Source organism: Chanodichthys erythropterus, chromosome 18 (genome assembly GCF_024489055.1).
Source record: "Chanodichthys erythropterus isolate Z2021 chromosome 18, ASM2448905v1, whole genome shotgun sequence".
Lineage (NCBI taxonomy): Eukaryota > Metazoa > Chordata > Actinopteri > Cypriniformes > Xenocyprididae > Chanodichthys > Chanodichthys erythropterus.
This window is the reverse complement of record NC_090238.1, coordinates 29,343,930-29,359,073: the sequence shown is the minus strand read 5'-3', so window position 1 is coordinate 29,359,073 and position 15,144 is coordinate 29,343,930. Positions and strand designations below refer to the sequence as shown.

General features: G+C 35.6%; 1 protein-coding gene across 1 annotated transcript in view; it reads left to right on the top strand.

Moving 5' to 3' along the window:
• itpk1b (inositol-tetrakisphosphate 1-kinase b) overlaps positions 1-15,144 on the top strand; it is a 58,558-nt gene that overhangs the window by 18,396 nt on the left and 25,018 nt on the right. Inside the window, exons 3-4 of the mRNA XM_067368110.1 lie at positions 2,380-2,404; positions 13,516-13,641. Coding sequence (XP_067224211.1) covers positions 2,380-2,404; positions 13,516-13,641 — 151 coding nt within the window. The remainder of the gene's footprint in view (positions 1-2,379; positions 2,405-13,515; positions 13,642-15,144) is intronic.

Here is a 15,144-nt window from a genome sequence, read left to right as displayed (position 1 = left end):
TTCCTTCCATAATGAATGATACCACACAGAAAAGTTCTGTCTCGCTGAAACTTATTCCCACAAGCCCCACTCACGATGTTTCCTGACAGAATAATAAATAAGCTCTGGCTTATACACTGTTTGATTATTTTGACATTGGTGTGGAATAATCTGACATAAGAAGGGGAAAACGGTGGCCTGTCTTAAAGTCACCATGAAATCAAAATGGATTATTGGAATATTGTAGTATTTATTATAAATTATTTGTCTGTGCACATCATTTTGGTAACACTTTACAATAAGGTTTCATTATTTAACAGTTATTTAAATAATTAGTTAAAGGATCCCTAGATTCAAAAATTTAATTTACCTCAGCATAGTTGAATAACACGAGTTCAGTACATGGAAAAGACATACAATGAGTCTCAAACTCCACTGTTTCCTCCTTCTTATATAAATCTTATTTGTTTAAAAAACCTCAGAAGAACAGGCGAATCTCAACATAACACCGACTGTTACGTAACAGTCGGGGTGTACACCCCCAATATTTGCATATGCCAGCCCATGTTCGCAACATCATGAAAGGCATTACACAAGGGCAGCCAGTATTAACATCTGGATCTGCACAGGTGAATCAACAGACTAGGTAAGCAAGCAAGAACAATAGTGAAAAAAGGCAGATGGAGCAATAATAACTGACATGATTCATGATAACATGATATTTTTAGTAATATTTGTAAATTGTCTTTTGTTAGCATGTTGCTAATGTACTGTTAAATGTGGTTAAAGTTACCATCGTTTCTTACTGTATTCAAGGAGACAAGAGTCGTCGCTATTTTCATTTTTAAACACTTGCAGTCTGTATAATTCATAAACACAACTTCATTCTTTATAAATCTCTCCAACAGTGTGTAATGTTAGCTTTAGCCACAGAGTACTATCAAACTCATTCAGAATCAATGTAAACATCAAAATAAACACTATACTTATGCGATTAGACATGTTGCATGACGAACACTTTGCAAAGATCCATTTTGAGGGTTATATTAGCGGTTTGAACTTTTTTAATGTTGTTTAAGGCAAGCGCAAGCTCTTGGGGCGTGGAGCACCAGATTTAAAGGGCCACACACCCTGAATCGGCTCATTTCTAATTATGCCCCAAAATAGGCAGTTAAAAAAATTAATTAAAAAAAATGTATGGGGTATTTTGAGCTGAAACTTCACAGACGCATTCAGGGGACACCTTAGACTTATATTACATCTTTTTAAAAAACATTCTAGGGCAACTTTAACTACTTTAGTTGGACTAAGAATGAACAATACTTATACAGTATTTATTAATATTAGTTAGTTAATTTCAATGTTTACTTATACATTATTAAAATCAAAAGTTGTATTTGTTAACATTACTTAATGCACTGTGAACTAACATGAACAACGAACGACTGTACTAACATTAACAAAGATGAATAAATACTGTAATTGTTTATTGTTAGTTCATGCTACATTAACTAATGTTAACAAATGAGACCTTATTGTAAAGTATTACCATTATTTTTTTCAAACATTCATGTGTAATCTTTTATCATCTTTTATCTTTTCTCTGATGATGTGTTTACTGGTGTGAGGGCAGGGCAACCTGTCAGTCACATGACATCACAGCAATAGCAAACCAGTGATTCAATCAATTGCTGATCGACAAAATCAAGTCTCGCCCTACATTTTTTTTTTCTTGTTCGAGCAGCCTTTTCATTTGGACATATGTCACAATAGGGAAGAAAATCTACCGCAACTTCTGTTTCATGTCGACTTTAATGGCTCCTTAAAATCATCCAAAGGTTTTCCCCACCAGCATGCTTTATTTATATCAGGATCCAATTTCAGGATCTCACTACAAAGCCTAAGTAAAATGCAGAAAATATTTAACTTTACAAAATGTAGTGCAAAAATATAACCGCTCGAAAACGGAGCATTCTTGTGTGTCAGCTTATCCTGTTGTTTACAGAAACACTGGGGTAAATTCTAACATTTGACTAGCGCTTGCTTTGTGACAGTCGATCCTTGTTGTGCACTGTCTAAATGCAGAGATTTTCTAACAGCACAGGCGGGTTGATGGCTCTGACTTCCGACAGGTTTGAGCACAAATCAGCTTCTATGGTGTTGATTCCCTTCCTACAGCCAGTCAGGGGTTCTCTGATCTCAACTCTGTTGCTTGGCAACAGATATTTTTATTCAGGCTGCATTTTCATGTCAAAATGTAATCTGTTATGATAGTATCTTGAATTTAAAAATTTAGTAAAATTTTAATGTAATATATGTTTTGTTTCTCTAATTTTTTGGTAAACATATGTGGCATGTACAAAAAATAACTTTGTTTGTTTGTTTGTTTGTTTGTTTCAGGAAAAGAGGGATAGATGTTGTGCAGGTAAGTGGATCTCCCCATAACTTTTATTTTCAGATATTTATCTAATGTGTAAAATCACAAACGGTGTCCACCCACTTTTTCTGTGTTTAAGTCCACAAGCATTTTTCTTGTTCATAGGCATTTCAGAAAAATGTTCATGAAAGATTTCCTTTGCTGTTTCTCATTCAGCTCATTGCAACTTTGAAGTTGAAAACTCAGTTAATGAAAAATCTTAAGTTTAATGCAAATAAAATTTATCAGTGACTCAGTTCCTATGTTACACAATAATAAAAATGATAAATAATAAAAACATAAATGCTAGCTCTGTTTATCAATGTTTGTCTAATGCAGTTTGGTTGCCATGAGAGACTAAGGCAGACCCAATAGCTAGCTATGTTAGCATTAGCATTACATTACCAAGCTAGTCTGCCATATCCATAATCCAACTTCGGCAACAGCAGGGTTCTGAAAATAAAAATCCCATTGTCTCCATAGCGGAATTGATTTTTAACAATAACCTTTAAAGACAGAACTACTGTAAGTTATGAGGTTGTTAATCAATGGTATTTGCTTTTGTTGAAGCATTATTTCAACTTATTTTTTTTAAATAATCATCTTCAAGTGTCATTTCTGGTGAAAAACTACATTACCAATGTCTCTGCAAAGAAATCTTCACCAATCAGAAAATAAAAAAGCACGTAACAAAAAAGAACACTTTAACTCTCAAATTACTTAAATATTTGTATATATTCATATTTTGCAATCAACATAAATTGATTGATCTGTATATTCAATAAATCTTTAAATCAATAGTTTCATATATCCATCATTTTTAATTTGTCATTCAAAGTGCTTCATGGGATTGCATGCTTTTTTTTGTCTGATTTTCAAATACTTTTAACTTCAAATTTGTAATGTTGTGATTCCCTTCATAGCTGGCTGGTTGCCTTATAATGCCTTAATGAAAGCCTTTAAAAAACATATAGGAAAAATACTTCCAGAACCAAGGCTACTGAAAAGGTAGACGGGCACTCTATTAAACACATTAAACATAATATTTTAAACAAAATACACTGACTTGTGGCTTCTGGCATATAGTGTACCAAGCCTGAACAACCTCTGCGTTCATTGTAGCTCTGATTTTATAGATAGAAAGTTTGGTAGTAGTTTACAGTAGAAGTAGAAAGATGTGTTGGGTATGCAGTTGTTTGCGTATTACAGTGGACAGATGAACTGAATATGTGAATGAATTGGTCCGGGTCTGTTGATAATCTTATTGGCTAAGGCTCCATTCCCTGATTCCTAGGAGATTGAGCAGGTGTTTAGTACTGGAAAGTGCTAAACACAAAATATTTCTGTCTCGTTTTCTATTACGTTTATTTTTGAAAGTGGAAAATGTGGTTAGCTTGTTTTCATTAGAGATACTGTTTTGATAGTAAAGCCCAAATTGTTCTCATTGGTTTTGGCTAAGCATGCTAATGTTAAAATTTGAACATTCAACAAAGCCAAGGGCTGGAAAGCTTTCCTTTCACAGTGAGACCACAAAATCCTTGCCAGTAGAACATCTCCCTGCAGTGTTTCAGCAAATGACCACAATTGAATGTCAACTTTTGAAGATCATCAGACTTAAAGGGTTAGTTCACCCAAAAATGAAATTCTGTCATTTATTACTCACCCTCATGCCGTTTCACACCCGTAAGACCTTCTTTAATCTTAAGAACACAAATTAAGATATTTTAGTTGAAATCTGATGGCTCTGTGAGGCCTGCATAGGGAGCAATGATATTTCCTCTCTCAAGATCCATAAAGGTACTAAAAACATATTTAAATCAGTTAAATATGTGAGTACAGTGTAATATGTGAGTAAACATGTGAGTACAGTGGTTCAATATATTATAAAGCGATGAGAATATTTTTGGTGCGCCAAAAAAAACAAAATAACAACTTATTTAGTGATGGCCGATTTCAAAACACTACTTCAGGAAGCATCGGATCATAAATGAATCGGTGTTTTGAATCATGTTTCAGATCGTGTGTCAAACTGCCAAACGGCTGAAATCACGTGACTTTGGCGCTCCGAAAAGCAGATTCGACACACTGATTCATTATGCTCCGAAGCTTCATGAAGCAGTGTTTTGAAATCGGCCATCACTAAATAAGTCGTTATTTTGTTTTTTTTGGCGCACCAAAAGTATTCTCGTCGCTTTATAATATTAATATTGAACCACTGTACTCACATGAACTGATTTAAATATGTTTTTAAGACATTAATGGATCTTGATAGAGGAAATGTCATTGCTCCCTATGAAGGCCTCACGGAGCCATCGGATTTCAACAAAAATATCTTAATTTGACAGAATTTTAATTTTTGGGTGAACTAACCCTTTTAAGGCCTTAATTTTTACTTTTTTTCGAATAAGGGTGCAAAAGAAGTTTAAAATAGAAGTTTGAAACCTTTTCAGTGGTGTGGACCTAATGCACCAGAGAAACAAGAGCACAGCCATCTTTAGAATATTGTCTGTTGCTCTGTTTGAAATCCATCCATGGTTCTTGAAATCCAGCCCTGGAGGGCCACTATCCTGCAGAGTTTAGCTCAAACCCTGATTAAACTTACCTACCATAATGTTCTAGTAACTCTGAAGACTTTGATTCACTTGTTTAAGTGTGTTTGATTAGGGCTGGAACTAAACTCTGCAGGGCAGTGCTCCTCCAGGACTGGATTTGAGGAACTCTTTTATATAACATTGTTCTAGTGGTTTTCCAAATATCTTACATATTGTGCCTTTAACCCAGAGTGCAGAGAGAGAGAGAGAGAGAGAGAGAGCGGTGTTTCCAGATTATTTACATGACATATTATTTAGAAGACTTACATGACATATTAGTTCCTCCACAGAGTTCTCAGTAATACCTGCTGGAAACAATACAACAAACTGTTGTTGGAACCAGAATATTATAGAAATGTGTACAGTAACGAACCACCTAGCAGCCACTCAGAAAACTCCAGCATTATGAAAATGTAGTTTTTATAGTTTTTAATGTCCTATTCTTGAGTTCTGTCATTTGGCATTGGTTGCTCTTAGTGATGTCATCACTTTTCATGTGTGCGTTTGACATTCACTGTAATCAGGGGTCACATCAATGCATGCAAATATCTCAAAACCGAGCAGTCCCTACAGGCTGACCTCACGTCTTTTTATTTAAGTGTGGGAAAAAACAAAGGCAGGAGTCTCTGGTGAATAAATAGCCCAGAACCAGCTCCTTGGAATTGCCTTACCACACACACACACACACACACACACAAAACTTGAGTACATGCACTTTTGAGGACCTTCCATTCACTTCTGTTTTTCTTAAAGGGGTAGTTCATGTTAAAATACAAATTCTGCCAGTGGACCCCACTGGTTCTGTTTCCACCTGGTATTAAGATGCATTTTAGTCAATCGGATCACACAAGTGGACGACACTAAATACAGGTGTAAATGGGGTGTAAAGCATTTTAGCTTGTCCACTTTCGACCACTTCCAGACCAGAGGTAGTCGAAAACGCATTCGACCGCATTGCTTTTGTAGTGGAAACACTCATGTGTTTGAATGTTTTCGAACAGCTACAAAAGACCGCATACTCTCTGCTTACTGACCTAATGTGTAAACATTATGGGAAGCGCGCTTGCCAGATGGCATTTAAACTTTGTCGGCTGAAGCCCAAGTTTGGCTTAAAGATGAAAAATGTACCAAGCACAATGTTCTCTCACCATTCTTGATTTCTATCACACACTCACCGCATTCAGCATGGTCTCGTGGCTGTCAGAGTAGAAATGGAAGATGTTGCTCTCTGTGTTTTTGGGAAAAAAAAGTTCTGGAAAAAAAACATACATTTACCTGCCCATTGACCCTCCCCTTGAAGAAATCAGGATAGAAGTGGACAAAAGAGACAAATTAAAACACCAGGTGTAAATGGGTATGTGTCTCTCTTGTCCACTTGTAATCCAATCAACCAAAACGCATTTTAATACCAGGTGGAAACAGGGCCATTGACTTTCATTGCATGGAAAAAAAAACCTATTGTTCCACACTAATACACTACCATTAAACAATTTAGGATCAGTAAGATGACAAAAAATATCCACAAAAACTGTTTTTAAGAGACTTCTTTAAAAAGCATTAAGAAAATTTTACCAACCCCAAACATTTGAACAGTAGTGTAGTAATGTTGTAATGAGTAATTGATGATATTGTCGGTTATGGGAGAACCCTTTAATTTGATTTAATTTTAGAAACTATATTCTAACCCTTACTTTAACCCAACATTAAAGGAACTGTTTTTAATGATTTTGGCCCATTTATAAACCTTATTTGCTAGTGTGTACTGTCCTCATGATATAATGCAGGTCTTGAGAGTTTTTACAATATTTCCGAGGACATTTTGAGAAATTTAGCCCTCAAGCATAAAGCAAAACACACCTCAGTCACAATTTGTATTGCTGTAATAATGTTGATCATCTCTCTTTCTTATTCTTTTCCTCTTTAGACTACTTGTCAGCCAATTTGGTTGTCTATGTAATCCAGTGATATTGTAATGCATTCAACCACATTAACCTAGACAATGACTTCATCAGGCTCATTTCCTCTCTAAATGCTACATGATTCATGTTTAATTCTCCAGCTTTCAGGCTGTGAGGCTCCATTAGGATGAAGAACATATCCTGTTTCTCTCAAGTGCATTGGTGCATGAAGAATCCTTGGTCAGTTTTTTTTTCTTTGATTGACGCATTTGTACGGGCATAATGGGACGAATCATTAGTCGAGCCCCTCTATTATCGTTTTTAGCAATTTACTGGGGGTAATTTTATGTGGTTCTTTTTATACCCAGAGATACAGACTCTAGGGTACTTATCTCCCCTTTCAGTGTGCTTTTATTCTAATTCACTGCTTATTTTCTAAAATGGATCCATCAAACATGAGCACTGGCAGGGAAGAGTGTCAATATTTCATGAATGAAAGAAGATTAAAGAGTGATGACATCAGCAGGGAAAGATTTACCCCCTGCCTTAGCTTCCTCCTTCTATTCAAGGGTGTTTTTTTTTTTGCTGATGAATGCTTATTTAAAGTCGAAATTGATGCTACCTAGCTCCTAATATACAGGTGCATCTCAATCAATTAGAATATCATGAAAAAGTTATTTTTTTCTGTAATTTAATTCAAAAAGTAGAACTTAAATATATTCTAGATTATTAGACATAAAGTAAAATATTTCCAGACTTTTTTGTTTTCATTTTGATGATTACAGCTTGCTGCTCATCAAAATAAAAAAATCAGTATCTCAAATTATTAGAATATTTAATTTCAAGTTCTATTAAATTACCATTCTCAGGGTCTAAATACTGGGTTTAGGTCAGTAATCCCAACAGCAGTCATGGGGAAGTCTGCTGACGTGACAGATCATCAAGACCCTCTACAATGAGGGTAAGCCACAGAGGGTCATTGCTGAAAGAGCTGGCTGTTTGCAGAGTGCTGTGCCAAAGCATATTCATGGAAAGCTGACTGGAAGGAAAAAGTGTTGTAGGAAAAGGTGTACAAGTGAAAGGAATGACTGCAGGCTTGAGAAGATTGTCAGGCGAAGCCGATTTAAAAACTTAGGAGAGCTTCAGAAGGATTGGACTGAAGCTGGAGTCAGTGCATCAAGAGCCACCACACATAGACGTCTTCAGGAAATAGGCTACAACTGTCACATTCCACGTACCAAGCCACTTCTGAACCAAAGACAACGTCAGAAGCGTCTCACCTGGGCTTAGGAGAAAAAGAACTGGACTGTTGCTCAGTGGTCCAAAGTCCTCTTTTCAGATGAAAGTAAATTTTGCATTTCATTTGGAAATTAAGGTCACAGAGTCTGGAGGAAGAGTGGAGAGGCACAGAAACCATGTTGCTTGAAATCCAGTGTGAAGTTTCCACAGTCAGTGATGAATTGGGCTGCCATGTCATCTGCTGGCGTTGGTCCACTGTGTTTTCTGAACTCCACAGTCAACGCAGCCATCTACCAGGAAATTTTAAAGCACTTCATGCTTCCTTCTGCTGACAAGCCCTATGGAGATGCTGATTTCATTTTCCAGCAGGATTTGGCACCTGCCCACACTGCCAAAGGTACCAAAAGCTGGTTCAATGACCGTGGTGTTACTGTGCTTGATTGGTCAGCAAACTCGCCTGACATCACCAAGGCCATTAAAGGAATAGTTCACCCAAAAGTCCATTCCACCAAATTTATATTTTAATGATTCATAAAGATATTAAAAGTAATCCATATGAATTGAGAGATATAGTCCAAGTATTCTGAGTACACATGGCATCTTTATATGATGAACAGGTTTAATTAAGTATTTTTTTTATTTTTTTTTATTCAGATATAGGAAGCAAGTAAGGTTGAGCTTACGTTTACAATATTTAATGTGCTATACCATTCTAAATTAAACCCTAAAAATTTTGGTCGAATGCGCTGTAAGTGGAGGGACCGAAATCTTTCATTAAAAAATACCTTAATTTGTGTTTTATAAATGTTTCTTAGATTAATGGAAGTAATGTGTTGAAATATGAGGATAAATAAATGACAGAATTTTCATTTTTGTGTTAATTATCCCTTTAAACATTATCTAAATAGATATTTAGATATATTTTAGGTTTATCTTTTTTTAAATCTTCATTTTATGCTGGTTAATGTTATGGCAGATGATAGATTTGAAAGGCATTACTCATTGTTTGGACAAATATGTTTGTGTCAGAAGTTATAGGAAAACGGTTTATATATTAACTGCTTTCAGATCGGCCTCAACCAAGCAGAAATCCATTTCCTTGCGTTTTGTTCCTGTTCATTAATGCCTTGCTTTCAAAGCTGCTGCTGCTGCTGCTGCTTCTAATCAGCTCCTGTCCTGATGATTTTAACTCTGAACGACGGCTTCAGAATGTTACTGCCCGAGCGACTCAGCTAAATTCATCTTTGAGCTCTTGAGTTGCGCATGTCTCCCTCCGCCAGCCATCTGCGGGCATGAGTCATCGGTGCAGGACTGGGTCAGTGTCTGACCTCTGCCTGCTCATTTCTGTCATGAGCTCTCAGTATGTTTTAGTAATGACAGGAGGAATCTGACATTTATTGAATAGATATAGATTCTTTGGAGTCAAATTGGTTATATATTTGCTTATAAATTTTGTTTAGTGCAAATGAGCCATGGAAAGGCATTTTAAAACAGACACAGACGTCACAGGTCATGTTGTGCCTTAAGTAGCAGGCAGACAGACGTCAGTGTTTAGTTACTTGTCTCACTTGGCATAAAGCATCATGAATAACTGATTGGTCACGTCTACACAGACGTGCATGGAGAAAAAGAAGTGGCTCACAGCATCATGAATAGACTTGTTTTTGTGAGGGAAAATTAGATGACTAAACAAAAACAATTGAAGGCAAAATGGAAGAAACAGTTAAAGCGTAACTGCCAGTTTTTCATCATACTTTGTATTGCTACAGTTATGGTAGTATATGTAAATGAACAAGGTTTACTCATACTCTGTGTTATTCGTACACTGATAAATTTATGTTTATTTGTCAGCAAATGTCACCTGGATAACGTGTTTTGACAGATTTATACTTCTGCATTTTTGTATTCCCGTCCACGTCCAGAGGGTTATTAACAGAACAGCTAGTGTAAGGGTAGATTTACCACTGAAAATTGAATTGTACTTTGTCTACTCTTTAAACAGCATTATAGTAAAATGGAACACTACAGCAACAGCTTTCTTACCTGCATGTGACAGCGTTTTGCTTCAGGCGGAACTAACGGAATGACAGTTTCTTTGTTTTTTTTCCCCCTCCGTTTGGCCTAAAACACAGTGCTCAGTAATCCAGTTTGAAATGTTGACTACAAACACAGAGCTTTTTCAGATATTCTGTTGCTGTGTTCTCTCCATATTTATGATTCTTTGTAGCCTTGAGCCTTGTAGCGCTGGATCCTTCACTGGAAACCAAAAGTAATTTTACTCTTTTTAATTCCTTGCACCTGGGAACAATACATGTCAATACCATTATAACTGAAAGTTTTCTAAGAAGTATTTCCTACTAAAGCTAGGTGGTAAGCACCTAGTTGGTTTACACCTTTGACTCTAGTAAGCATATCCGTAGAAGTATACGTAAATCTGTTTAATGCAATACACAATTGGGTGTTAAATTTTACTAAATTATTAACTAGAGGACTGTTGTCAATGGGTCAATAAAACATTTATTTAGTAAAATGTTTATTACAATTGCTTTCTTTTTTCTTGCGTCCAAGGAAAAGGTCATCGAAAATAATTAAATGTAAAAATAAAATGTAAATAAATATAAATAGTTAATAATAATAAAAATAATACATCATCTTCATCATCATCATAATTTGACATGATTAGTCAATTATTTTATTCCATTGACTGCCATAATTCTATGTTTCTCTTCATGTTTATGCCTCTAACAGTTCTACAATGGTGGACGAAAAATAAATATATTCCATTTTACATTTTTTTTTTTTTTAATTTTACATTTTTTGTATTTTTTTACAGTATAATTGGTTTATATACACAATTATATAGCTGCTTTTATATTGTAGGGAGGGGTCCCTTTTGACTCTTTTGTTAGATTATGAACGTTATACTGTTTATTTTAATAACAGACCCCTAATAAAGATTAAAATCTTCTCTCAAATGTAAAATTCACTGTACAGCAAACTGTAGAGTGCAATACATGAGATGAGATTTCCTGAAAAATGTATGATGAAATACTTGTAAGAACTAATCTGATCTGGTTACATCACTGTATTAATTTTCTTTCATTAAGTATCATGCACATTTTCATTGTAGTTATATGTTAGCGATCTGTCTCCTGTTACTTTATGGCCCCTCAGCGTGAGGGAGGAGCTGCTCTATAGCCAACAAACTGTCTGACAGAGAGAGTTGCGGTTGTTGTACCTTGCTTAGCAAGGATGAACACACAATAATAGGCTGTCAGGGGTGTGTTTCCACTGTCCACAAATGGGCTTGTGGTGGAACGGCCTGTTCGTGTACAGTAAGCATGAGATTATCGGAGGCAGAACAGGTTTGTCAGCACATCAGCACCTTGGGATTTGAGCTCTGTGTAGTCTGGAGTTGCTCTTGACATCGACATCCGACCACCCGAGGGACGATTCGTGCTGGAAACAAAGTGGAAGGGAAAAAACAACTAAATATAAAGCCACTTTGGGCAGTCAGATGGGTATAGACATTCAGCCATACAAGGAAATTAATTGTGTTCCACCGCTCCCAGCCATAAATAGTGCATTGCACTTTTTTTTCCCTTTATTATTTTTTTTTAAATGTAAAGGTTATTGGCTGTTACGAGCCCCTGCTCTTTCTTTTTCTCTTTTTCCCTTTCTGAGCATAGTTGCTAATTGGATGGGGGCGGAGCCTGATTATGTCCAACACCTGTGGCTTCTGCCCATTTAAGAGCTGCTGGTGGCACTCCACTGGGGCCTACCTCAAGAAACTTGTTGTTGGTGGTTTTGGAGTTTGTTTTTTTTGTTTTTGTACAGGATGGTGAGATTTGTTTGTTTAGCTATATTAGGTTAGCGGGAAGGTATAGGTAAGTAAGCTGACCCGGAAGATTCTTTTGTGTTTGTTATTTTTCTTCGGGAGTAAGGAAAGTTTAACTCTGAGTTGTAGTTTAGATTAGTTAGCTCACCAGTCCTGATTTGAGTTTTGTATGTTCATTTGTTGCTTTGTTTTTGTTTTCATTGTTTGTTATAGTTTTGATACTTCTACTACCAATAAATTTGATCTCTTTTTGCCCTGGCCATTGCGAATTTCGTTTATAACTTTCTTTGAACGGCTTCTTATGTTGGTCCCTAATCTGGGTCGTAACATTGGCAAACATGCCCCTTGTTTAATGTATGTTTAATGGCATTTTTGTGATTGTAGAAGGTGTAGAAAGGGAATTGAACAATAATTCAATATACATATATATCGTTTGGCCAGAGGAGAACTCGTCCCCCGACTGAGCCCGAGTTTCTTCCTTCCATTTTTTAAATTTTTTTATTTACAGAATGACAGAATTTAAATTTTTGGGTGAACAAACTAGTGCTCAACGCTGGTTCAAATTTTTCCTTACCCTGACAAAATTTTCACTCACCCCACCACAAAAAAGTAATAAATAGATAAATTGAAATAGTTATAGTTTTCATTGTGTTTGACCCATGCAGTCTTAATTAATAAGGTTATGATACCAAATTTCAGATGCCAGTGAAATTTCACAATTCTTAACTCCAATTTTGATATCACAGCAAAAACAGCTAACTTTAAAATGTTAAATACAAGTAAACTAATAAAATAAGAACAAATAATAGCGATAGCACAAATAAATACAATAAAACAAACATGAAAATGTAATAAAGAGTGCTTTTAAGGTTTTTGAGGTAGATCTAACAGTAGTTTCCAGGTACAGAAACTGAATAAAGCAATCAAATGTAAAAAAGTGACAATTTCAAGCCATGGGGCAGTCCTTATTGTCGAGCCCTGCTAACCCTTTAATGCTGTTTATAAGTGACTCATTCTCAGTTGATCTTTTTTTTCCCCATGCTGTTTTTCTTGAACCTAAATGATATGAACACATTCATATGTCGGTCACCCTGAGTTTGCCAAGTAAGACATGTTCCTGGATCAAAATTCCTGTCCGAAAATTTTGTCCTAACCCCATTCCTACCCCTAACCCTACCCTACCCATAACTAATAGCTAAAATCAGAGGGAAATAATAGGTAAAAAACACAGATATAGAAGCACCTAACCCTGGTTGTAAGCCTAAACCTGACATAAACTGTAAAATTATCTTTCAAATCTGGTTGATTTCTATGTTGATCCAGGAACATGTTGTACTTTGTTGAAATCACGTTGACCTTCATACAGTGTGTCAGCCAATGCATTATTTTTTTATTATGGAAGCACAGACTGGCTGTCAGTAGACATTAATTTGTTCAGTACATGTAATGTTAGTCTGTATTAAACTGCAGTGGTATTTAACATCATTGGATTTTTTCAATGTCAGCACTGCTCTGAGTGTAAATGATGACCTTTCACCTTTCTGTTCTCTGCAGCTTGACCTGAGTCAGCCATTAGAGGAGCAGGGTCCCCTGGATGTCATCATTCACAAGCTAACAGACCTGATCCTGGAGGCGGACCAGAATGACACCCAGTCCCTGCTGCTGGTCCAGCGTGTGCAGGTGAGAAGCATGTTGTGGGCTTGTCTGAGCATGTGTGTAGCAGATCTACAGCCCTGATTAGGAGGCAGGAATCTCAGACTGATTAAGCAACAAGAATTTTATCTACCTGAATTTAATCTCTATTGCCTGGTTTCACAGACAAGGGTTAAACCTAGTCCCAGACTAAAATGCATGTTTGAGCTGTCCTAAAGGGTTAGTTCACCCAAAAATTCTGTCATTAATTACTCACCATCATGTTGCTCCAAAACCATAAGACCGTTCCTCTTCGGAACACAAATTAAGATATTTTAGATGAAATCCATGAGCTATCTGGCCTCCGATAGACTGCAACACGACAACCACTTCCAAGGCTCAGAAAGGTAGAAAAGACATTGTTAAAATAGTCCATGTGACTACAGTGGTTCAACCTTAATGTTATGAAATGACAAGAATACTTTTTGTGCGCAACTTTACTCAGTTTCTTCTCTTCCATGTCAGTCTCCTACGCAGTTAACGTAGTAAACACAGGTTCAGGTGCTGGCTCAGTGTTTATCCAAATTAATAATATTTGAATATCTTTATCTGTTTGGGTTTTCATTTTAGTTAGTTTTGGTTCATTTTAAACTTTTAATCTCATTTTCATTCTTTGAAAGTGACTACTGTTAGGATTTGTTCTAGTTTCAGTATTTGATTTAGATGAAACTGCATCATAAATTAGGGATCTCAATTCTCAAATTAGGGATGTGTTGATATATATATATATATATATATATATATATTATTTTATTATTTTATTTTATTATTATTTTATTATTATTAATATTATTATTTTATTATTTTATTATTATTATTTTATTATTTTATTATTATTATTTTATTATTTTATTATTATTATTATATTATTTTATTGTATTATTATTTTATTATTTTATTGTATTATTATTTTATTATTTTATTATTTTATTATTATTTTATTATTTTATTATTATTAATATTATTATTATTGTATCAACACATCCCTATATATATAAATAATAATAATAATATACCGAAACAATATAATATAAAAAATGTTATTCTTTACATCTTGTATTATAATTTATTTGTGTATATTCATATTTAGGACTGGAACGACGTGTCAAAGTAATCGATTACTTCAATTACTCGCTGTTTATGTTTGTCCCGAATCCTCTGTCGTGTTTCACACAAAACAAAACTCAAGAGCAGATGCTAATGGCTCATATGGCAGCGCCACTTAATGTGGTTGCGTTCATGTAGCGTTTTATTTTTTACGAGCTTGACAACCCCATTCTATCGTTATAGTTATCATCCTTGATGTGACCGAACTGACACCCGCACATTTCCAGTACTCACAACCGTATTCTCGACAAACCCGCGCTGAATGAACGGAACCGCAATGGACAACTAGTTGTTTGCCACGTCATATAATGTGAGAGCCACAGTGAACTGTGTAATCATGATGGGTTTAGTTTATTCACGGAGATGGAGAAATTATTTGCATTC